This window comes from Oryza sativa, chromosome 2 (assembly GCF_034140825.1).
Source record: "Oryza sativa Japonica Group chromosome 2, ASM3414082v1".
Taxonomy (NCBI): Eukaryota; Viridiplantae; Streptophyta; class Magnoliopsida; order Poales; family Poaceae; genus Oryza; species Oryza sativa.
This window is the reverse complement of record NC_089036.1, coordinates 25623388-25648688: the sequence shown is the minus strand read 5'-3', so window position 1 is coordinate 25648688 and position 25301 is coordinate 25623388. Positions and strand designations below refer to the sequence as shown.

Below are 25301 nucleotides of genomic sequence, written 5' to 3'. Positions count from 1 at the left end.
GGTCTGAACTGAACTTCAGCAAAGCCACTGTATATGTGACTTCAGCTAGGGTTTGAAGAGCTAAAAGGGCGGCTATGGTCAGGCATAATAAACTGGAGTAGTTAGCATGCATGTATTTGTAGGATCGTAAAGGGCCTTTTCCACCCCAAAAGCTAGCCATTGAAGTGAGGGGCTCCCCCACTTATATCTTAGGTCCTTTGCCCTTCCACAACCAATGTGAGACTATTCGACAATCTTTCCCTTCACACATTGGTGTCCCAGAAAGCTAGCCATTGAGGTGAGGATGTGGGACTATTCAACAATCTCCCTCTTCACACATTGGTGTCCCTCAGCCCTTCACCATATCCGGGCCCCCACCGGCCCACGGTCCATTAGGTATACGGGGCTCCCCCACTTATATCTTAGGTCATTTGCCCTTCCACAACCAATGTGAGACTATTCAACAATCTTCCCCTTCATACATTGGTGTCCCCAAAAGCTAGCCATTGAGGTGAGGATGTGGGACTATTCAACAATCTCCCCCTTCACACATTGGTGTCCCTCAGCCCTTCACCATATCCGGGCCCCCCCCGGCCCACGGTCCATCAGGTATACAGACCCCGCAGGCACCCACGGTCCATCAGGCCTTCACACGTGTCCATCGGACCAGAGATGTTAACCTAGTCTAGCTCTGATACCAATTGTAGAATCGTAAAGGGCCTTTCCCAACCCAAAAGCTAGCCATTGAGGTGAGGGGCTCCCCCACTTATATCTTAGGTCCTTTGTCCTTTCACAACCAATGTGAGACTATTCAACAGTATCTTCTCAGTTGTTCATAGTTCACTGCTGAATTTTTATTGCATGCCAAATGCATGTTTGATTTCTTCTGCTGTGCATAACTGAGCACACTGGCGTGCAAGCGAAATTCAGCAGCACATCGTTGTGTCGATTAGCCTAAGCGTAATATGGTAGAAACAGGTATAAGTAGCCTAATCTTTTAGAAATCTTATCCTGTACAGCCATTTATATACACTATACGTACTTATCCACCAATGGAGATGCTCGGAAACTTTATTGCTAACAATAATAACAAAGACAGCGAATCGTTTCGTGGGCAGACAACGGGCTGTAGCTACTTACAAATTGAGATTCTTATCACCAGGCTCGATTAGTTGCAACCTACAAGCTGTAAGAGGTGACAGCATTAGCTGTCGTAGCTCGTCTTCTCCCACAAAGGAAATCTCCAGAAATTTCTGGCCAAAATCTTCAGGGTCTCTCTCTGTCCCAAGGACCAGCTGTGAAGAGAGTTAGAGACAGACACCAAACCCCAACAAAAGCCATGCATTATGATCCATGAACAAAAATAGCGTTGCAGAGAGCATATTCTTCATGGCCAACTTCTCATTACTGGTTGTCTCTCCATGAATTGTGAACTTGCTCTCCACTAGCTCCTAGCTAGCTAGCTGTACATAATTATGCATTTCTCTTCCCTGTACATGATTAAGTGGCCTGCGTCGTCGTCCTTCTCTCTAAAACACTCTTCCGGTTACCACAACTCATCCCTCTGCCGAGTCGCTTTCTGCGAGGAAAGACGCCCGCGACAAAGCAAGACAGGGAGAGGCGCAGAACGTTCTCCTGTCTGCCGGAGTATATTTCTAAGGAGATCACATCCTGTTGCTGCCCTTTTCTCCGTTTCTTTTTCGCTTCGGATTCACGTTTTTTTTTCCTCTCGAGATGCGCGACGTAAGTGTTATTTCCATGCGTCCATGTCGTAGGACGCGTGGGTGAACGGTGGCCTTCAGATCGCCGTGGCCGGCCAATCCGGCGCTGCCACCTACGCTCATCTGTGGCTGGCAAGAGCCGGGCGGCCCAGGTCACGGTCGCTGGTGGGCTGGTGGCCCCGGTCTCCCAATCATTCTGAGTTTCTGACGATGCGTCGCCGCAACTGTGCTAGAAACGCAGGACAAGAGATAAATAGGAGACAAATATAGTCCTCACTCACCATGCTGTATGCAATCCACAGGATTCGTCTGCGTTGTGAATTTTGTGATGGTGTGGTTGTACTGATTGATTGAACCGTTAAGCTGCGGCTGTGTGACTGTGTGAGCATGAGGGGCGGTGTTCGAAAAGGACGGCGAGCCAATGGCATTCCACAGGTGGATTCATATGATTCTCGTCTCCTCTCGAGAGGAAGAGCCTGAGCCAGCGAAGTTTTAAGCCCCATCGTTTCGCCAAACGGTATATCTGCAAATGAAAAATACTTTGATAAAAAAACTCTCAAAATCGGCTTTAAATTTAAGGTTGAAAAATTAAATTTTAGCAGATAAGTATAAATATAAACAAAAAGATAAGGTTATTTGTTCATCTGAGATCAAATTAATCCGTAGATTGATGTGCAGTATCATACTAGACTGATTACTAGTAGTTGACAAGTGGTACTTCTTTCGCAGGTCAACTTCTTGGTTTTCCTTCTACCGAATAATAGCAAGTTTAATAGTATAGCCAACTACTGGCTTTTAATCGTCTATAGTTAATCTAATAGCAAATTCATACAATAGTTACATATAAACATATACTATAGAATTTATACATGATCCCACATGTCATGCACACATGCATTTTGGAGACCGTGCTGTAACTGGCTATAAATTTTTAGTCCGATGCTTTTCTCTCTCCTCTTTTATCTGCTCGAAATGTGTTTATGGCTAGCTTATAGTCTGCTATTGTACCTGCTCTAATAGGGTTGGTGTTATTGTAGTCTGGAACTCTTTCCAGGGACGAGGCTACAAAGTCCATATAACGTGATGTTGCGATAAACTTGAACATCCTGAACGTAATGGATTTAGGATGTACAACAGAGAAAAGTTCTTACGGCCCAGCCGAACAAACTGGGTTCGCCCCTCTTTAGCACACCACAAGTCCTATACTAGTAGTAATAGCCCATAAGAGCAAATGGTTCACTTCAGGTCCTTCATCTTGTCATCTAGTTTTAAAATCATCCCTATACCGGAATACCAGATAAACACACCCCTAATGTTGCAAAAACGGTTCATATTGGGTACCAAGGTAGCATTACTTCTAGTTTTGACTGACGTGGCGGCTGAGTCCGCGTGGGACCTATGTAGGCCCCACATGTCAGCATCCCAATTTCTTCCACTTCTCCCCCTCTCTTCCTATCTCAATCCAGGGCTAGGGGGCGGCTGACGGAGCGTGGGGCTCCTCACCGGGAGACCGCGTAGGCCCCCCTTTGCCGGTTCGGCCGGGGGCCCTGGGTGAGATTCTAAGCTCTCGGTGTGTGGAAGGTTCGCGAGAATGGAAACACACAAGACACGGGCGATGTATACAGGTTCGGGCCGCTGAGAAGCGTAATACCCTACTCCTGTGTTTTGGTGGATCTATGTATGAAGAAGCTACAAAAGAGCTGGAGAACCAGAGAGCTCTTACTCTCTCCCTCTCTGATCGTTCTGGATCCCCCCTCCAGATCCTCCTTCTAAGTGGGCAAGGTCATCCTTTTATACCTCAAGGGGATACCACATGCACCATCTCTCTCTTTTTTGTAGGGACTTATCCTATCTTTTCATAAACAGACGGAGACTTGTATGGTTGCCGTCCGAATGACCTTCTGATGGGACGGCCCATACCTACCTCCACTTCCGCCGGAAGCAGGCGCGACGTGGGAACATGGCTGTCTGCTGACGACATGACCAGTGTCAGACCGGTCACAAATCGGTCATTCTTGTCCACCACGCGTCAGTTTATCAATCTGCATGTTCGCCCCTCTTCATACAATGTCTTGCTTGTAATGGTTAGGATGAAGCCTGGTATATATCTGACCGGGACCAACGTGCCATCTCCAGGAGCTAACACGCCGGCTCCGGCTAGGGACGAGTGCTTGGAGGCTCTCATCCTGACGGGATGGGGCGAGGCGTGCGTCAGACCGCCTGTCGCCACCTAACCCACGATCTGATCGGTCTGTGACTGGTCACAGACCGGATAAACGAGTGCGCTGCACTGCGTTACATGCGGCGTGACGCGCTCGTCCAAACCGCAATAAATGTGGTTAGGTGAGCCCCGCTATACTCACCTACCCCATATACGCGGCGCAAAACCCACAAGGGGTCGGGGCGCCTCGGCCCTCGGGGCCGAGACGGGAGCGGTCCGACCCCTCGGGGAGACAAAGAGAAGGGCGGCCGTATCACCCTCGGGCCCGACCCCCCCCCCCCCCCGAGGGGGTTAGGCCACGTGGGTGATCGTGTCTGCCTCAAGTCTCTAAGTCATGATACTCCCGGTCCCATGTCACCGACAGCGGCGATTGGTGGGGATAATGGTGGCGGTCGATGAGGGGAAGCTCAATGGCGACGGCCAGCAACCAGTAGGGAGAAGAGTGAGGGCCAGCCGCTTGATCCAGATCTATACTTGTGCCCGAGTCGTCTACATTGCCTAGCGTGCTTCCCTCCCCATGGCCTTGTTGTCGCTACTCATCCGACTTGATCGCTTACATGTCTCTGCCTAGTGCATGTCCTCCACTCTCCACCAAAGCCTCGATCATCCTCTCTCCCACGACAATGAAGCGTTGCGTCGGCTCCGGCCACGGTTGGGCTGCCTTGTACGATGGCGAGGTTGCCTGCCTCGTGAATGCCCTCACGACAAGGAGATCCTCTTCCACTGTTCCCCCATAAAGAATGTTGTGTTCGTGTGAACCCAACGCCGAGCAGCTTCACTGTGGTGGCCATCACCGGGCCACTCCACAAAGGAAGAGATCTCTGGTCGCCGAGACCATGACTACGAATGAGGTCATTGCAGTGCATAGGACTATGGAGCGGTGGTGGTGACGAGGGTTGAACCATGATATCAGATATATCGTGTCTCTCAATATTTCCCTAGGACCTCGCGTACTCTGGTTTTGTTAGTTAAGAGACGATATATAAGCTATTATGGTTCAAGGACGTGATCTAAACTTGATGATAAAATAAGAGACCTAACTAAGGAATAAGTTCACTTTGTGACCCTCAAAAGTGATCGAAATCTAATTCGTGACCCTAAACCACAAAACCAGATATCTCGACCCCCAAACTCTTAAAACCGGTGCAATTTGACTCCCTTGGTGGTTTTGAAGGGCGGTTTTGCTGACGTGGCGCCTACATGGCGGTATTGACCGGGTCTCCTTTACACGTGGCATTGACGTGGCGTTTAGTTGGCATTTAGAATTAAAAAATATATGTAGGACCCATTTGCTATTGACACATAAAAGAAAATTGTGAGACCCACGTGTCCCTTCTCTCTCCCCTCACTCCGGTTCCTTCTCCCTCCTCGCCGCTCCCTCTCTCTCTCACCCGCGGAGGGCGGCGAGGGCCTGAGCGGCGGTGAGCGGAGACGGCAGCAAGCGGCGGAGGCACGGGCGTGGCACGGCGGCCTGCGAGCGGTGGGGACACGGGAGTGGCGGCGGCAGGCACTGGAGCGGCGACGGCGGCGGCACCCGAGCATAGCTCTCCCGGCTCCTTGCCGCGGAGAAGGGTCGACGCGGAGGAGGAAAGCAAACGCCCTGACGACATGCAACTGGGGCGAACCATCCGATACCCCCGTTCAAAAACGCGACACCACATGGAGCTCCGGCGGCGAGCGTCGTCGTCGACGACGATCCGACGCTGCTCACGTCGTCGACGTTCGCGAACCACGTCGTGCGGCGACCTGGGAATCGAACTACGGCAGAGCTCGACGATGTTGTCTATCAGCGCCCGGACCTTCTCCCTATCTTTCTCAGTGTACTCCTCCCAGCTCTTCATCCCAACCTCGTTCATGAGGATGTTGTAGTACAAGCACTGCATCAGCCTGGCATAATGGATGAGAATGCGATGAGTGCCCAAGCGTGTGAGCTTGATGTACCTATCCTCGCACAGTGAATTCAGGCCGCAATTGTCTCTCAGAAACAACATGGTCCTCCTGTGTAGCCACCGTTTGACATCGATCTGGACCATGTACCACCACGACCGCCGCCGCGGCCGCCTCCGCTCCTGGAGATCTGCTACTGCTTGTTTGTCTTGCCCCTCCATGTTTGGTCCCTGCAACTGGAGATCTGCTGCTGCTTATTTTTGTCTTGCCGCTGCCCGCCGTCCTCCTGCTAGAACGCCTGGTCGCTGTCGGCGAGGAGGCGGTGGAGCTCAGCCCGGGCGCCGCCGCCGCCGCCGCTCCAGTGCCTGCACCGCCACTCCCGCGTCTCCTCCGCTCGCAGACCGCCGCGCCACGCCCGCGCCTCCGCCGCTCCGGCCCTCGCCGCCCGCCACCAGCCGCGGGAGAGATAGAGGGAGCGGCGAGAAGGGAGAAGGAACTAGAGGGAGGGGGGAGAGAGAAGGGACACGGGTCTAACAATTTCTTTTATGTGTCAATGACAAATGGGTCCCACATATATTTTTTAATTCTAAATACCATCTAAACGCCACGTCAACGCCACGTGTAAAGGAGACACAGTCAATACCACCACGTCAACAAAACCTCCCTTCAAAACCATCAAGGGGGTTAAATTGCACCGATTTTAAGAGTTTAAGGGTCGAGATATCCGGTTTTATGGTTTAGGGCGGATTAGATTTCGATCACTTTTGAGGGTCACTAAGTGAACTTATTCCCCTAAATAAACTTATTGCCCCATGATACCATGTCGACCAATACGCGGCCGGATTGGGCTGGCCATAGCCCATATCATCAATAGATCAAACGGCCTACTTGGAAAGGTTCTTGAGCCTCTGGCCCATAGCCTGTTTGTACTACTACTTCGACAACTCTCGCGCGTTCAAGCTGTTGCTTCTTTTGCGCGTTGAGCCGCTGAAGAAGTTTCCCGTTCTCTCTGCTCTGCTTGCTCGAGACTTCGCCTCGACGCAGCCCTGCATCCTACCGCGAGTTCGCGACAGCGTCACTGCGTCAGTAATTCACATCAGACGACCAACTGGCTCATCAGCATCACGTGCTGCTGCCGCAACCACAACGTTCCGACGGCTCCGGCGCACGTGGGGTCCCAAGGGAAATTTCGAGGAATTGAGGCCACCGCCACGCCCGCACGCTCGCATGTCGGCACGTATCATGTCCAGCGCAAAACGGCACGAGCAGATATATAGATACAGGGCCACAGGCCGCAGCTCATCTCCTCCTCGATCTCGTCTGGCTGCCGCTGCGGCAATGCCACTATTGCCAGCCACCACCGATGCATCCATACATGGATCGCCCCATCGCCGCCAAACGGGATGGCCAGCTCGCTGCTTCGTCGGACCGCTACAAGATCTGTCCGATCGAGCTAATCCGCCTGCGCCCCGCCGCGGATACAGGCGCGAGCAGGGCGAGCCCACGTGGCCGCTCCCGCCGAGCCACTCCGGCGGCGACACGTACGTACGCCGACACCCGCGTGCCGACTGGGTCTACTACGACGGTGCATATGTTGCTCCCCGCGCCGAAAGCGACGGTGAGGCGGATGCGCAGCTGCGGCCGCTCGCGTACGTGTCCTTCCTGGGGACATTGCCAGCCTTAATTGTATAATGCGATCACCTTATCCTCGCTAATTAGATGGATAAACTTCGTTTATCGCGTCCCAGAAGAATGCTGGTTCAGTGGTACTCCCTGCTGGTCTTAAGAGTAAAAAAACAACCATACTGTCTCGTCCTGCTCGTCTAACCTACAGGCGCACCTAGCATACTGTAACTAGCACCGCCCTTGTCTCTGCCAGAATCAAATGGTCTTGTTCGGATATGCAGCGCATCGTATACTCCAACATATTTTGCCTCAAAACCAGATAACCGGATCTACCTGGCTTCGTGTCTCTTCTATACGTGGCGAGCTTAGGTAGCTAGTGTATTTAGCTGGAGAGGAAAAACTCTCCGTTACTAGCAGCTTGGCTAGAGAGAGTGAGAAACCAACTCGCGATGAAACTCCCCCAAATCAGTGCTGCTGGTTACGGATAAGCCTCTCTTTTCCAACATCGCTTAATCGTTGATGGACTCACTTATCCAAAACAAAAAGACACCGGGCCCACTACGTTTCCAACTGGCCAATCGCAGCGCGCCAGCAGGCGTTGCCCCACAAAACCCAAACGTAGCCACAGCCTCAAGTCCGGATACGGAGGATACGTACGTGACGCGTCGGAAACCTTACGGCCTCCGATCCCCGGGCCCCACCCGCAGCGAGACAGTCGTAGATGTTGTAGGTGTCGTCCACGTAGCAAATACATAACTGTACACGGGCGAGACAGGGGTACAAGGGTCAATCCATATACGGCCTTATCCACTCCTACCGCTTTCCGCTCTCGTCCCTCCGGCTCCTATAAAATCCCGACGAAACCACCGCCGCGCAACCTCTTCCACTTCCCTTCCCTCTCTTCTTTTGCCGTGCTCCCAGATTCTCCGGTCGCCACGACTGCTTCGTGAACAATCTGCATCGCTCCGCGATTCGTGTTGGTTCTTTTTTTTGTTTCTTGGCATTCACGGCGGCGGCAATGGCGAGGAGCACGCGGTCGGCGGCGACGGAGCAAGCGTACAGCCGGTTCGCGCCGACGGCGGCGTCGTCACGCGGCCGTGGCGTAGGTGGCGGCAACGGTTTCGACGAGTTCGACGAGTCGGACATCTGGGGATCGTTCGAGCCGGCCGCGGAGGTAGCCGAGTCACCCCGGGCGGCACGTCATCAGGTGCCGGCCGCCCGGCCGCCGGGGCGGAAGGCGGCGGCGGCGGCGTCGAAGCCGGCGGCGCACGGGTCGCTGCCGGTGAACATACCGGACTGGTCCAAGATCCTGGGCGACGAGTACAGGGGGCACCACGCCGGCGACTGGGAGGCGGACGACGTGGACGACGACGACATCGACGCGGCGTCGGCCGTGGCGGTGCTGCCGCCGCACGAGCTGGCGTGGCGCCGCCGCGCCGCGTCGCTGTCGGTGCACGAGGACGGGATGGGGATCGGCCGGACGCTCAAGGTCCGCGACGCGGTGTGGAAGAAGACCGGGTTCCAGGCCTGACACTTTAGCTTTTGCACGTCACCTCCATCCATCGAGCTGTTTTGTTTGAACGAACAGAGGATAGATTAATTTAACTCTCTCGAGTGCTATTGGTAGTTGGTGTTTTTTTTAGCAGCACTTAACTGCACAAGTGTTTCGTGCTTTTGCCCTTCTCTTTTTTTGGGCCTTTTTCTTTTCTTTTCTTAATTTTCTCGGCACATTCAGGAGAGGATCAGAAGAGGTAGTAGTCAGGTAGAGGAATTAGTGCTAGCTGCTTGTTGTTGATTCATCGTGACATGTACTATTTCTCGAGAGAATGAAGATGATAAACACGACATATTTGTTTAGTATTACTGTCATTTTCATTCGTGTACTGTAAAATTTTTTACTACGATTAAGAGTAATTAAAGGCAATTGTTACTGCTCGTCGTACACGCGCAGTAAAAGCGATTTGTCATGGAGCAGATTAATGCATGAATTCTCCTCAAAGCTGCTGACTGCTTGTCCTTATCTGGATCAGCAGTTCAGAGCGGATATAATTGGTGGCCAACCTTTTTTTTTTCTCCCTTTGTGCCAACTGCAACATCCCGAGTCCAATTCTACAGCGGAGTGAAGGCATATGCCATCCGTTGCCGCTGGCATATGCGCCAACCGGTTTGGTTGAAACAACATCCTGCGATAGGGTGATACGAGTAGCAAGGAGAGTTTGCACGGCGACCACAACTGCAAAGTCGCACCAATGGTAGTAGTAGCACCGGAGACCGGGAGACGAGTTTTCAAGGGAAAAATGATGCAAAGGCTACGCCTACAAGCAATGCCGCGTCATTTCCCATTCACCAGTGATATCCTTGTTAGTACTTTCTTTTAGCCAAGATTTGTGTCCATTAATTGGATGCTTCGATTCATTTGGGTTATTACGCCACGTACTAGTACGTACCCAGCGCACATTGGAAAACCAGAAAAATACTTGTAATCGTCTGATCGAGCACAGCAAAAAAGCTCCGAAATCCCGGCGAAAGCATCTGCACAAGAAATACACTGAGGCCACGACCACGAGGTCGCGGTCGCACCAATGATAGAACTTTACTGGGAGGACCACACGATTGGAATCATATGCAACGTGTACAGCAGACGATACTCTCGCCAGTCACCAGTGCAAGCTATGCTGCATCAGTCTCCGATCTCCATCGTCTACCACTGGACCTTGTGTTCATCCAGTCAAATATTATTGTCATAAGGTTTATATACAAGCAATAGCGAGATTACACAATAGGCCTACTCTCGCAGTTAAGAGGTCTCTAAGCTATGCTGTCCCCGCGAAGCATCAAGTTTTAGCCTCCTTGATTTTCGCTAGGTCCCGTTCATTTCTCCAACAAGAGTTGGATGAAGATAAAGATTTCCGTTGCACGCTTTTTAAACTATGAAACAGCGTGTTTTATGCGAAAACTTTCTATATAAAAGTTCCTCTAAAATATCATATTAATCTATTTTTCAACTTTGTAGTAATTAAAACTTCAATCATATGTTAATACACCTCGTTTTGCGTAAAAAAACTTAATCTTCATCTTCAGGAGTAAAGAACACCACCTAAGACGGTAGGCATCAGGGCATGGATGCAATTCGTTAGAAGACTTCCGTTTCGCTTATTCTAAATTTTAGCTGGCCTAAGGGATGAGCGACCGTAGTGAGTTTTTGGGATCCGTTTTGTCTATGCTAGACTTATCCTCTATGTTTTCATTGTCGATGGTGTTCCACTAGTTCGTTTGCAGGTCGACTTGCGTCCATGTCGCTATTGCTCCCAATATTCTCTTTTGCGACTATCTAGTGCGCGAGGTAGTGAACAGTCGTCTTGTCACCTAACTGGCATAAAGGATAAATTCTTGGTTCTACCACTCTCCTTCTTTATCAATGAAAAGAGGCAGTTCTCCTACCCCTCTCACCCGCTGGCTGGCTTGGCTCGATTTGATATAGGTGCCGATTTTTTTAAAAAACCCGACACCTATAATATATTTAAGATGCTTTTTTTTATAAAAAAAAAATCGACACCTATAGTTAAAAAAATTGGCACCTATAGTTGCATAAATATACCGATTTAATGTATTTTCAACCCACCGAAGAGGGAAAAACACTATAGATGCCGGTTTTAACTATTCTGGCACCTATAGTGCCGATCTCTATGTGCTTTTTTATGGTGATTCTCCTCCAATCCCCCAATTGCTTGTCGTCTCTCGTCTCTACGATGTTAGAGGACGTCATAGCTGACTTATCGAGACTAGGACAAACCGATGCACGTTTATCCTAAGAGCATCCCTGCCGAGTGTTCATTCGGCGACATCTACCCATTCCCTATGGTGACTAAGTCTTTGGATGCCGTCGTAAGTTGCACATAACGTGTTTAAGGTGTCGCGGCGCAATTCTATATCAACAAACATATCTAGTTTCAACAGCGGGAGAACTAAGAAACATTGGGGAAAAAATGTTAGAATGATTCATCTTCTTGTGCAAAATCCTGAAATGTTGGGGGTAACTATTGAGTATTGAAGTCCTGATCGATAGTACTAGGTCGCATTGCACTCGTACATCCAGTTGTTCTCATTGGAGCAGCTTCAGTCGAATCGAGCTCCTTCAGGAAACCCCTGATGGTCTTCTCGAGCTCTTCGCGGTCCATTTTCTTAGACGAGCTCGGGGCGACCGCCTTTTCTTTTTCAGAGTTCTGCAGGTAGCAGAAGCAGATCCCTGCTTAATCAGTTACTAATTCAAATCCAAATACTTTTAGGCTACACGGCGTTGGAGAAGCTCTGCTTGTACACATTGTGATGCTACAGAACGGAAGTGACAAATCTAAAATCTTACCGTTCACCCTGAACCAGAATGGCTGGTTTCTTCTGAAGAAAAGAACGACCACAAGAAATACGGGTATACGCACGAGAATTACAGTAATTCATACCTTTGATCGCTTCTGCCTCTTCTTTGGTTCATTCTTTGCGTCCAGCTTTTCTATCAGCTGCCGGCTCTGCGTTGCGCGCACAGGGAGAAGGAGAGAGTCAATGATCGATGCAAAAGTGCGACATCTGTAGTTATCTAGTGCGGTCCAGCATCACAGTTAGGCAATGGCAGAGAACAACGATAGCTTACCTGCTTAACAATTGCCATGTAGTCTTGCCGGCACTTGGCTTGCCTCATCTCGACCTCGTCTGACATTTGAAATGGTGAGCTACCACTGCAAATTTGCAATTCAACTACTTTCTGCTATGAACTTATAGGGTGTACTGTTCCGTGCTCATTAGCTATGCTTCGGTGCTTCTTATAGAAGATTTTCAGTGCATCATTTCTTAACGAAACAGATAAGACACGCACACACACACTATGTCATTCTTAATGGCGAGACTATATTACTAGCAGTTATGATCAAATGCAGACTTGCTGATTTAGGTCGTTTCACATTCAGTAAGGGAAGGCACAGTTTCCTCGCAGCCGCGGGAGCGCGTCGCCGCGTGAAGGTTCTTAAAAGAGAGAAGCCTTTTCGGCCCAAAAGAGGGTAACAAATGGGCGATGAACTGCTGAAACGCTGCGCTAAGAAATCCTTGCTCTGTGCCGAACTTTATCTAGCTTTTGCGAGTCGCCGGAGGAACAACGGAGGATTGGTCGGTTACAAAAGGAAGAGTGTGGGAGAAAGATATGCCTGATACTCCAGACTTTGACGGGATTTCTGCCATCTTTTGTTACCTCTTTTCAGTAGGAGAGGCTTCACTACCATGATCGGTTAGTTAGAGATGATAAGTCATAGAAAATAAAAGAAGAAATTAAAAATAATTTATGAGTAAATATTCTATTTGGTTTAGAAACGCCTAGAAAATATATTATGATAAAAGAGCCCTACAATAAAACCAAGTTAACAAATAAACGCGTAGTGTGGCGTTGGCGCACAAGACAAAACTTTATGATTGGCTAAAATTTATATTACCAAACTAGTACTCCTACGTGATAGAGGCTAGAATTTATACTTTTGTATTAAAAAGATAAATATGTGACAGTTATATATATAACAGACCAGCTCCTCATTTGGTAGGGCTAATAACAGAGTGAATTCTGATGAAAACAAGCGTTCTCTAAAACTTATTTAGCCATAATCGTGCTCTACTAGGTCATAAGGCAACGAGCTATCATGACAGCAATTGCCACGAAAAGCCTATATGCATAGTTGTTCATGGTGCAAAAATCACCATGGATAGCCCGCTTCCTCTCGAATGCTATACAAATTTAAATATTTATTGTTTTTCCCATTCATATTCTTTCCCTTTTAGAAATCTTCAATCAAAACTTTCTACTTTAGACTTTGAACACAAATCTATAAAACTTTCTACTCTTAATATCAAAGCTTTTTGCCAAATATTATTGAAACTTTCTTAAAAAAAAAGTTTTATGTTCAAAACTTTACCTTTCACATAACCATTCCTTCGAATTAAGAAATTTTATCTCAATACATCAAAAAAAAATCTTGTTGACTTTAAACTTTCAAGTCAAATCTCTAAAAGTTTCTACAAGAATTTTCAATAGAAGTGCAATTTGCAAAAGCCGATGAAAGAGGGTATATATCTCACCTGCGGCTAGATCTGAAGAAGAAAAATGTGCACAACGATGACCTTGTGTCGTATCGTTGGGGATGAGGCGCGGGTTGGTGGCTGAGGATGAGGAGGAAGAAAGGGATACCAATGTCTCGCCAAGGAAGAGGAAGCAGTGAACCTCAAGCTCACTATTGTCTCGCCAAAGTGGTGGAAGAGGAGGGAGGAGGCACGGTAAGTTCACCAGCATCTTGCTTTGGAGAAGAAATAAGGGAAGAGGAAGCGAAAAGGAAAAAGTATAGCCAATAATTGCCTCTGTGTCATCATGTGGAGGTCCAAGAAGGAAAGCCATTATTGGATAAGGTTTTCACTGCCTATCATGTCAATGAACGTATGCTAATTAGACTCTTGTATAGCCATGTAATCATTAGCAAGTTAAGGCCATGTAATCATTAGCAAGTTAGGGAAATAACGTTAGGGTGAAGTGTTGCATGAGATTACACTAGGATGTGATATTGGACTATTAGTATAAGAACAATCACATGGATTATACAAAAGGAGTGTGTGGTAATTACTTAATGGTAGATATGCATATCTCATATCAATGATATGGTGAAAGAGGAGGGGAAGGCTAGTTGGAAGTATGTGGGACAAAAGCCCATATTGTGAAAAATATTTTCTACAAAATCTCATAGGCCAATCGTATGAAAGGGTTGCATGTGAAATTTACAACCACCTTGCTAGGTCCTTACCAATAGAGAAATCCATGTGCGCGTCTGGTCCAGTTTGTCCACCATGGCTCATTTTCAACTACAATCAGGCACTCTGCAACTCTATGTCGTTGCCAACATCCAATACCTGTTACAACATCTACCGTAAACCCGATCAGCATCGAGAAGAGGGATGGTGACCTTGATCTCAAGCACCACCTAGCTCAAACTAGGCAAGAGGAAACTGGGGACATTGGTCATTAGAGATGCATTGGATCTGGTGGCCCAAGATCCTACTACCCATCACATGCGGATAGGCCCGCCACCAAGCACCTATAGTCTCCCGTTGCTGTCAAAGCAGAGTAGGTGCAATGCGGTGACCATCGAAGGGATGGGCCTCGAGGTGCAATGTGGTGACCATCAAACGTGAAGAGAAGGAAGTCGCTTAGCCTGAGAAGACGCCTAGTGGTTTGGCGACTATCGACAACAATGGTGGTGGCACGATGTGAGGAGTGTATGGGAAGGAGGGGACATAAGAGTGAGTTACTGAGATACGAGGGAGTTATTAAGGTTACGTTGGCTACGGATGTGCTGCTAGTTTGCTTTTACCATCATTTTTTTGTTTTTTCCAGTTTGGCCAACCAAGACAGATATATTAAATTCGGTTAGTTACAATCAGTGACCGATTATTTTTTCTCGGTTAGTTTGGTCTCAGACTGGATCTTTCAATTTTTATATCAAATTTGCCCTTTCCTAGTGTTGTGCTTGCTCAAAATAATTAGAGCGAATTCTTTCGGCTGTCTCAGGCTCTCGTGTCGGTATACAGGCTCTCGTGTATAAAAGCTGAAATGCACCGGTCATCACATCTCATACTTCGGTCGGTTCTGGGCAGGCTGAATCCTCCAATCGGAGAGGTGTGCTCGCGTGTTTGGTTTGACTGGTTTGGCACATCCACGAATAGCCGGCCAGTCGAGTCGGAAACCCAGTTTGACACGGTTTCCGATCCCACTCGCCAAACCGACTCCATCACCGAACCGACTTTCTTGTGGTAAATAAAAGCACACCAATCTCGCTCGCACCACGCCGAAACGCACGTCTCGTCGTCTTCATCATCGTCGCCCCGCGATTCCCGTGTTGCTTTCGAAGGTCGGAGGAGGAGAAGAGGAAGAGGAAGAAGAAGAAGAAGGGAGCGGAGATGATCGAGGTGGTGCTCAACGACCGGCTGGGGAAGAAGGTGCGCGTCAAGTGCAACGAGGACGACACCATCGGCGACCTGAAGAAGCTGGTGGCGGCGCAGACGGGGACGCGCGCCGAGAAGATCCGCATCCAGAAGTGGTACAACATCTACAAGGACCACATCACCCTCGCCGACTACGAGATCCACGACGGGATGGGCCTCGAGCTCTACTACGACTAGCCGACCTGCCTGCCTGCCTGCCTTCGAGTATGGCCGATCGAATCGATCTTTAATTATGATGAATAATTCCGTCAGGGTTTGTGTGTCTTAGAACATCTTCTGGATATGATTTGGCTTGGTGTTTGTGTGAACGATGTTTCATACTAATAGAACGCTACTGTGAGCCGAATCACGTTGATTTGGGGGTGAATTTTTTGTTGCTTCCTGTTTCCTCGTTGGTGCTTATATATCTATACATATCAATCCGTGCCTTAGATCGGAAGATTGGTCGATCTCCTGTTGCAAATTGAGATCCCCCGATGCACTTTGTAGCGGATTATATGTAGGGCGAGAATTTTCGTGGGGGATTTGCATCGTTCTGTGCGGGTTCTTGATCTGAATTTGCAGAGTATGCAAATGGGGAAAGCGAAACTATTGGTAGACGACGACCAAAAAGAAAGGATTCTCTGAAGTTATCTGTCTCCGGCCCATGAATTATCAGCGCAGGATGGAATAAGTTCACTCTCTATCCCTCTACTTTCTGTCGAGTTTGTTGACATCCCTTATCTCCAATACAGAAATCTCAATAACCCCTAAACTATATAGAACAATGCAATTTAAGTCTAATAGCAGTATAGATATCTAGTTTCATTTACATGGTATCCTAGTCAGAAAAAAAAAAAAGAAACATATGTGTGGCACACATGTCAGCCACCCTCTTCTTTCTTCTCTTTATTTCCCAAGCCTAATGGGGAGAGGGAGGCGGCTAGCGGAAGAAGAGGGGATTGGCGAAAGAAATGGGGATTGGCGGGCGACGAGCCTGGGGGGAGGGGGTGAGGCGGCCGGAGAGAGAGGGGGGAGAGGCAGCTGACGTGCCTGGGAGGGAGGGGGAGGTGGACGACGAGAGGGATTGCTAAGTGCGAGGACACCACCGACATCGAGCCGTTCGACCTGACGCACATGTCACGGAGGCATGAGTTATACGTCGTCGTCTTGACGGCGTCGTCATGAGAGAAGAGGAACACGAGGTCCTCATCATGCTCCTGCTGCGAGAGACGAGCACCACAGAGCGCAACTCCTTCCCGTCAAGCCACTGCATGACACGGTCGGCCTTCGAGCCCGCACCGATGTTGCCGGAGTCCACGAGTAGCAGGCCACAAGGGATTATCTCCTTACCGATGAGCTTGGACTCCCCGGTCGTCTCTCTCCTTTCCCATCTCCCGTCGGCACCTCCCCATCCCTCCTAGGCCCACCAGTCGCAGGGGATTATCCCCTTGCCGGCGGGCTTGGACTTGTCAGCTGCCTCACCCTCCATCCCAGGCCTACCGACCGCCTCCACCCTCCACCCTCCACCTCCCCTCCCCCCCGGCTTTGCCGCCTCTCCCTCCCTCCAAGGCCTACCAGTCACCTTCCCTTCTCCCTGGTCGACCGCCTCCCCCTCCCTCATCTCTAGCCGCCCGCCTCTCCCCCCACTCTCCGGCCAGCTGCCTCCCATTGTCCCCATTGCCACAAGGAAGGCGTACGATGCTTTTCCTAATTATGTACGAAGAGTACAGAATTAGGAAAAAACAAGAAAGAAGAAGACAGCTGTCATTGTGGGGCTCATATACTTTTTTTATTCTTTTGCTAATTAGGATGTCACATCAACGAAACCAGATATCTATACTACTATGAGATCTAAATTGCACAGTTTTGTATAGGTTAGGGGTAAAGATTTCTGAAATTGGAGATAAAGATGTCAAACAAACTCAACGTAAAGTTGAGGGACAACAGTTGGACGTATATTCCGTGCAGGATAGGCTCAAAAGGCCATCAACTCACTATGCGGGCTTTCTTAATTCTGGTCCCTTCCTTTGGCCCATTGATACATCTGTCTGCCGAAAAGGCCTTAACGTCCCTCTTTGACCCATGGATACATCTGAAGGCCAAAAATACCTTAACGGCTTAACGCCCTTCTTGAGGACTTGCCCATTCATTTCGAGTGATTGGGCTGGGATCCTAGTTGTTGAGTCTCCCAAGCAAGCCCAAAATATCCCATTAACAAGGTCAGGATGTCCCAAAATTTCCAACTACATAATCGCAAAAAACAAAGTCTGTTTTTATGATCCCGAGGTCTGCCTGTCAAGGTTTTCATTTTTTTTCTGTCTTTTGTTGAACTAGTAAACCACCTCCCCGGCAGGCTATCCACGATATTTGACTTTGAACAATACCATTATACGTCAAGGAATTAATCGTCGAAACTTCCAGGGTATCCCATGTCCCATGATGCAACGCCACAGTTCAGTATTCACACGAAGCTTAGATCATCATCTATCTCTACGTTGAAACTTTCTGCCCCACCTGTCATCCGCACCAAACACATTTCCTGCAAACCTGGGATTCCACTTGAGATTAGCCACCACCACCGCCACTTCCCATGGCAGCAGAGTACCGATGCCCAAGGACGTTCGTGCACACAGGAATAGAGTTTTCCATTCCAAACCTCTCATAATTAGTCGCCATCCAACCGAGGCAACTTTGACCGCAAGAAACACACAAAACCAAACCAGAAACAAAAAAAAAATGCCATTGTGTGCTCATCTTCTTCTCCGGGGACACAAGACCCACAAAGCCGGCACCGGAGAAAGTGCCGGCGTCTTTCCCTGGCCGGAGCTTAATAAAATGGCTAGCTGGTCAAATGAAGATGACAAAGCTAACCCAACCCAAGCCTAGATTGGTAAGCGCACCGGCGCGGAGTAAACAAATCCACACCTAACCTAAACAAACCCGGACACGAGTGACAGGCCGGCGTTGGGATCACTGGAGACTGCCTTTTTGTTGCGTGGATCTGGTGCCTGGTTGTGGCAGCTTGCTTGTGCATGGGCACTGAAAGCAAGGGCCTCGTCTCACCCGTTTTTGTTTATTGGCCGGCGTGTGATTGTGTATTAACTGAAAAATTATCTGTCACATACTCACAACATTGGAGTAGGTTGCACGTTATTGTAGCTTGGATCTCCTAATTTGTGCTGTTGGTGGGAAGGTCTTCTGTCTTCTGACTGTAGTAGCACTACTGTAGTAGAATTATTTGTATACCTACAAAAGCTTCTTTTTTTTTTTGGACAGGTATGATCATATATTCAGGGTTTTTCTTCTTTTCTCTGTTCTCAAAGAACTGGAGCAAATCATTTGAAGCTCCAGCTTTCTGGATGGGCCATAGATTGGGTACTTTTTTTTGGTCTGCCAGAACGTATCCCTACTATATAAAAATATATTTTTTTCACAAGATTGTAGTACTTGAATGTACTTCAAATTCAATTGCAGTGGCGTTCCTATATTCATCTTCATGAGATTACATGATCCTGGGTAGATTATTCGATTCTAACTGATTTATGGAGTACTATGTTAATTAGTATATTAGATAATAATTAGACCATTAGTGTGTACAGGATTTATGGTATTTTTTCCTTCCGTGTTCGTCAGTGTTCACATGAAGAGGAAATTTCAGTTGTGGATGTAGGAATACCGTGCTAGTTTGCGAGTGGTAGAAGAATGAATTATGAAATTCAGTACTAGTACTCCTGGAGATGAAAAGGATTGTAACCTTTACCTTGTCCGAAAGATGGCATGTCAAAAGATGCGTCTTCTTTTTTCTAAAAAAAAAGGACATGTCAAAAGATGATCAGAAAAGAGGGTGAAAGGCTCAAAGGCCCCATATATGCACGGCACAAAAACGTGGCGTGCAGCGGGGCCCGGCGGTTCCCACAATGCGGCGGGACATTCGCCCTGGCGCTGTCGTCACCGCCGCATCACCCGCACGAGCAGACGACGAGCATCATCTACTCTACCTATCCCTTCCCCTCTCTCCCTCTCCCCCATGCATTATTTAATCTCTCTCCCTCTAATCCCAGTAAACGCAGTAGTAAGGACACCCGCAATGATTATATATAGGCTCTCTATAAGAGATGCATGTCAACATATTTTTCTATTTGGAAGAGATTAAATAAAGAGAGAGAGCAAAGCTATCTACTAATATAGAGATAGTCTATAGAGAAAAACGAGGCAGTGCATTAGAGAGCTATAGATACCTATGTAGACATACTATTGAGGTGGTTTACTATTAATCTAATCTATTGCTGAGATATATATGTTTTATAGAGAGCACATTAATTTATCATTGCGGATGCTCTAATACACAGGCAGGTGAGGGGGCAGGCCGGCATGTTGCAATGTGCCACGCCGTCCCCACCGCACCGGGTGGGCCGGACGGACGGACGGTGCTGACCTGAGACCTCCTCCTCCTAACCTCGCTGACTTCTCCCCCTCACGGCGCCTCTCGTAAAAAAGCCATGTGGTTTCGTCTCGCCACCGCGCTACTACTAGCAATCGGCAGCGAGAGAGAGCGGCAGCTGTTTGTTTAGCCACGGCACGCGCACCGGGACGCCGGGCGCGCCGCGGCCCCCGATTTCCCCCGCATCCCATCCACCGTTTTTCACCTCCGTTTTCACGGTGGGTGCATCTCGTGTGGGCAGGCAGGGGGACCCCTCGCCGAGAGGTGCAAAACACCGCGCGGCGCGCACGCGCGGAGGCCACTTTCCCAACCGCCGGTGAAGGGCGCCATGCGCCCCATGCATGCACGGTGCGATCGGGAAAAGGCGGATGCCACTTTGAGGGGACGATCCGTCGAAGAAAGGCAGCAAAACGCTGTGTGGTGTGGCCTGGTGGGGTTTAATCGTGCAGCGCTTTGTTGCAGTGGCCAGCATATAGCAACGCCATGCATGTTAAAAAGTGTTCGTGTAACTGTTCATGCATTGGCTGCTGTATAGTACCTGTTAAAAGTAGTACTCACGATACTGCAGGCCTCCCTGCGGATTGCGAGTCCAACTAACGATCGAATTGACCACCGGTATTGAGGTTTCTGGTTTAACCGACAAGTACTTGTAGATCAACGGCCTTCGGCCAGAAATTAAAGCTCAATTTGTCTGCTTGAATTTCTCGAAAAGTTGTCCAAGTTCAACATTCAGTAAAGTTCTGTTCAAAATTTTAAATTTTAAATTTTGTTTGGGAATCAAATACTTGGAATTCCGTTCCTCCTCCTTTTCTTTTAATTCCAGAATGTAAAGTCATGATTGAACCTTAACACGATAGTGGAGTCAAGTGCAAAATAAAGGCCTGTCGGTACGATTATCTTTTCGAAGCAAGACGATTAAATTTACGATGGGATTCATCGGATGCTCACTCTCATTCCTTTGCCGGAAGAAAAAGCTAAAAAGATGACGCGAAAGTTGATGGCCATGGCATATCAGCGCCGACAAGCAAGCACAATCATAATCATTTGAAACTAATTGGAAAAAGCTAGGAAAAGTGATACCGGTCAGTTCATGCCCTCGCTCTGATTGCCACATAAATTTGCTCACAGCTTGTAAAGGCCCTGATCCCAAACAAGCCTGCAGATGGACAAATATTTCGCCCTGTAGCAGTGGAATCATGAAGCCATCGGCAATTTCTGAGGTCGAAACAATCCCAGATGTGGCACAGTTTAAGCAGCCGTGTATTATCCAGACTTGGTTCCTCTATTTCCAAATGTACCATCTTTTCAACTCTTCTCTAAATACAGGTCATTTTAGATTTCTGAGTTACCTTTCCACTTTTTCTTCCATTTTGTCTTTGTTAAATAAATGCTATCACTCACACAAAAAAAATGATTTATCGCCTTCACTGTAGTAGTGTAAGTAAGGACAACAAAGTTATTTGAGTTGTTTTTTTATTGCATAAACCTAAAGCGACTTACACTTAAAATCAAAACTTAAAATCAAAGTGGTCGAGTCTGCTCGAATAAAAGAAACCGTAGAATCTTCCAGCATAAGGAGCTATCACCGGGGAGTCTGCTGGCTAAAATCAAAGAGAAGGCCAAAACGTGGTCATTGGCTAGTGCGAGACATCTTGGTAGCTGGCTAGCTTTTTAATTTCTTAGCTCATCTGGACCAAAGGTCCGGAGCTGTGTTTCCTTTCGTACTAGTAAAGTTTTCTCCATTCTCTATTCAATGAAATTGGCAGCTTACCAATTCGTTAAAAAAAAAAGTGGTCGAGTAAATATGGTTGATAGGGCTATAAAATTTCCATGTTCGTTAGTTAGAAACAACTTAATATATATCTATAGATATAAGAAACATGGGAAGCTAGGAACCAATAAAAATTTATAGTACTCTCTTTGGCCCGTATCTTATGTTTAACTAATCTATTTACGATCGAGTAAAGAGACAACTTTTTTCTCTTATTATTTATCCATGTAAGCACAATGAGTGCTCAAACATAATACTTCCTCCGTCCCATAATATAAGGATTCATTATACTAAAATGTGTCACATCTACCCAAAATCCCTTAGGGCATCCTCAATATTTGTTTCAAAAGTAGGTAGTAAGGTGGGTCCATGTAAGATGGCAATAGTATATTGAAGATGCACCACAATGTGTATATATGTGTAGGGTGGGTAACTGGATAATAAGGTGGGACCCATCTAAAAAAAGACCCCAAACATAAGCCATGCCACAATTAAAAAATAGGTAGGACCCACCACAGAGTGCTATAACCTGGTAGTAAGCTTATGGCTTGATAGTAGCTATTTACTACTTCCACGATGTATCTTATCTAGTAGTAAAAATATTTTAATCTCTAATAGCCACTTTTCCTGTTGATGCCCTTATATTATAGGACTGAGCGAGTATATACTTCTCTAATTAAAGTTATACATGCCCCCTAAAACCACATCCTCCACTGAAAAGAAAGTTAAACTGATCACCATGTAAGTTCAGCAGGAAGGTTTAGCCAATCCCAACACATGCAAATACAATTATGACGGCATTTAGAAAAACACAAGCATGCATGTCAACTTGCAGTGCAGAATGGAGGTCATAAAGTAAAGGATTACAAATACTCCATCCGTCTCATTGTAAGTGCAGTTATAATTTTTCGTGTCTAATTTTGATCGTTCGTCTTATTTAAAAGTTTTTTTAAAAAAAATTTAAAACATAAGTCACGCATAAATAACTATTCATATTTTATCATCTAATAACAACAAAAATACTAATTACAAAAAAGTTTTAAATAAGACGGACGATCAAAAGTTGGATACGGAAACTCATGGTTACACTTAAAAGGACAGAGGGAGTACTCTCCATTCACCCATAAAAAATAAGATTAAGTCACTTTCAACAAAAGAAAACGTAGTAATAAAAAGTACAGCTAAGGTGATGTCTGTTGTACTTTTGCACATTTAACAAAAAAAAGATAAAGTAGGCCATGTTTAGTTCTTTTAAAATAGCAAAAGTTTTTATAAAAGTTGGCAATTTGGTATTTGTTGTTTGAGAGTCTACAGTAGTAAATTTTGCCAAAAAGTACATTGGGAGCCGTGATTTCTCTGTCTTTCCTAGTAAAATGATAAAACTTTACCATGTAACTAAACACCAACTAGCAAAACTTCAATGCCAAATCTTTTGCCACTAAAACTTTAACAAAAAAAATTACCACATTAAATTGATCTAAACAGGTCCGTAGTATACTCCATGTTTGTTCATGTCATACTTTTTATTCTCCCCGGGATCTCAAAACCCTTAAATTCGTGAACGGATGAAAATGTGAAATTCTCTTTGGACAGAGAGTACGTACTCCACTACAAGTAGCTAATATGTAACCGTGACTTACACTAATTAGCCGCCCTTCCAAAAGAAATTATTTCTTATGGTACCCACAGATGAATTGCAGCTATTCTTTGATTGAATAGACCAGATTCTGTCGTACTACGTCTTATGGTAGGATTTTTCAAGAGCAAAATCTATTATATTATTAAAACAGCTTTGAAAGGAGACACCACGTTCGTTGTGGGAGGCTAGAAATTCCCACATTAATCGGAGAAAAAGAGAAAAAGAAAAGGAGAGTTCAAGTAGAAATACAATCTAAAAATAGCTGGAATTCGGAATTAAAAATAAGCTATATTGAAAGAAGTTTCCATATAACAACCCAATACGAGATTAATACAAATTCGAAATAAAAATAAAATAAAATCCGAAATTATAAAATAAAAGGAAAGTACAAGTAAGAATACAATTTAAAAATAGCTGAAATTCAGAATTAAAAATAAAGAATATTGAGAGAAGAGTCCATATAAGAACCCAATACGAGATTAGTTAATATTCGGAATAAAAATAAAAAAATTCGAAATTAGCAAAAAGAAAAGAAAATTTAAAGTAGGAATACAATTTAAAATCAACTGAAATTCGGAATTAAAAATAAGCAATAGTGAAAGAATAATCCATATAATAAACCAATATGAGATTAATTAATATTCAGAATAAAAAATAAAAGAGAGTTCAACTGAAATTCAAAAGATAAAAAACATAAAAATATTAAAAAAAACACTATACGGTATTAATTAAAAAAATTAAATTAGAAAAAGAAAAAAAGATTTTAATTAGGAATAGTGGTGGCAGTTGATACGATATATAAAACTGTTAGTAAAACATCAAATAGAATCCTAATGATGATTAAAAGGAGGAACGGGTAAGATGGTTGCCGGGACTTCTAGAAAGTAAAAAAAAAAACCCATTGATAAACATATTCGATTTTTAAAATCTCAATGAGAATAAAAAGGAGAAGCAGCGTGCGCGGGGTGTATAGGAGTATAGTTGCAGACCGCCGACGGTTGGCGGGATTTCTAGAAAATAAAAAATAAATTTCAACAATAGTTATGTTCGATTTTAGAATCCCAATGAAAATAAAGAATAGGCGGCGGATGGGCCGTAGAGGTGTATAGTGACATCATTTGACGGGACTTCTAAAAATTATAAAAAATGAAATCCAACAAGAAAATAAACTCTAAAAACTATAAGGTCCAATTTTTAAAGGTTCGGAACTTCTAAAAAGTAAAATTAAAACAATGATAATCATGATACATTTTAAATTTCAATGACAATAAAGAAGGGAGGCAGCGGGCAAGCCATAAAGGAGTACAATGGCAAAACCGCTGACGGTTTGGCGGGACTTATAGAAAGTAAAAAAATGAACCCGAACGATTATTATGTTCGATTTGTAAAATCCCAATGATAATAAAGAGAAAAGACAATGGACGGGCCGTAGATGAGTATAATGGCAGCGTTTGACGGGACTTCTAAAAATTATAAAAACGAAACCCAATGAGATAATAAACTCAAAAAACTATAAGATCCAATTTTTAGAGGTTTCAAGGAGAATGAATAGAAATAGTGGTAGACCGAGGAAACAAAAGAAGGATATGACAGAAGTAAGGGATAGCAGCTGGTGTGACTTTTAAAAACTATATAATTAGAAATACAAGGATTGCTATTTAATAAATCTTAAGTAAAATCATGCTGAAAAATATATGGTTTTGTTTGGGTGCTAGCCGCGCAATTGCGCAGGCCACCCGGCTAGTTACAATTAAAATATACGATGATGGGTAACATGGAATACAACATATCCTAATAGATCGATGAGCGATCTAATTTACCCTTATCAGAATCAAACAAATATTCCTATTTTAAATAGTACCTATAGAAACTACTACCACCAGACACCCTTAAAGTGAGAAAAGCTCTCTTATGTTCGATTCTTTTTAGCTATTTGTCAGATTATTTCTTCTGTGCTTTAAAAAATATATTTTATAAAATAGTTTTTTTCTGCTGCATTTCGACCATTTATT

The 25301-nt window shown here is 46.0% G+C and overlaps 3 protein-coding genes across 3 annotated transcripts; 2 read left to right on the top strand and 1 right to left on the bottom strand.

Moving 5' to 3' along the window:
• The first annotated feature begins 8309 nt into the window (after positions 1-8309).
• Positions 8310-9291, top strand: LOC4330048 (protein S40-4). The gene has a single exon (XM_015768539.3). The coding sequence runs from the start codon at positions 8453-8455 to the stop codon at positions 8963-8965; it is 513 nt and encodes a 170-aa protein (XP_015624025.1). The 5' UTR covers positions 8310-8452; the 3' UTR covers positions 8966-9291.
• A 2029-nt stretch (positions 9292-11320) lies between these two features.
• Positions 11321-13792, bottom strand: LOC112937829 (uncharacterized). Its single transcript, XM_026022724.2, has 4 exons — positions 13546-13792; positions 12080-12138; positions 11892-11957; positions 11321-11657 (listed from the first exon to the last, which is right to left on the bottom strand). Exons 1-4 carry the CDS (start codon positions 13754-13756, stop codon positions 11472-11474), a joined length of 522 nt encoding a protein of 173 aa, XP_025878509.1. The 5' UTR covers positions 13757-13792; the 3' UTR covers positions 11321-11471.
• A 1506-nt stretch (positions 13793-15298) lies between these two features.
• Positions 15299-15823, top strand: LOC4330046 (ubiquitin-like protein 5). Its single transcript, XM_015767338.3, has one exon. It carries the CDS (start codon positions 15412-15414, stop codon positions 15631-15633), a length of 222 nt encoding a protein of 73 aa, XP_015622824.1. The 5' UTR covers positions 15299-15411; the 3' UTR covers positions 15634-15823.
• Positions 15824-25301: the final 9478 nt, after the last annotated feature.

Coding starts and splice junctions, on each gene's coding strand:
- LOC4330046 (XM_015767338.3), top strand. CDS start 15,412: ATGATCGAGGTGGTGCTCAACGACCGGCTGGGGAAGAAGGTGCGCGTC.
- LOC112937829 (XM_026022724.2), bottom strand. CDS start 13,756: ATGCTGGTGAACTTACCGTGCCTCCTCCCTCCTCTTCCACCACTTTGG. Junction 12,139..13,545: donor TTCTTCAGATCTAGCCGCAG/GTGAGATATATA, acceptor TTCAAATGTCAG/ACGAGGTCGAGATGAGGCAA. Junction 11,658..11,891: donor AGAGGCAGAAGCGATCAAAG/GTATGAATTACT, acceptor TGCTACCTGCAG/AACTCTGAAAAAGAAAAGGC.
- LOC4330048 (XM_015768539.3), top strand. CDS start 8,453: ATGGCGAGGAGCACGCGGTCGGCGGCGACGGAGCAAGCGTACAGCCGG.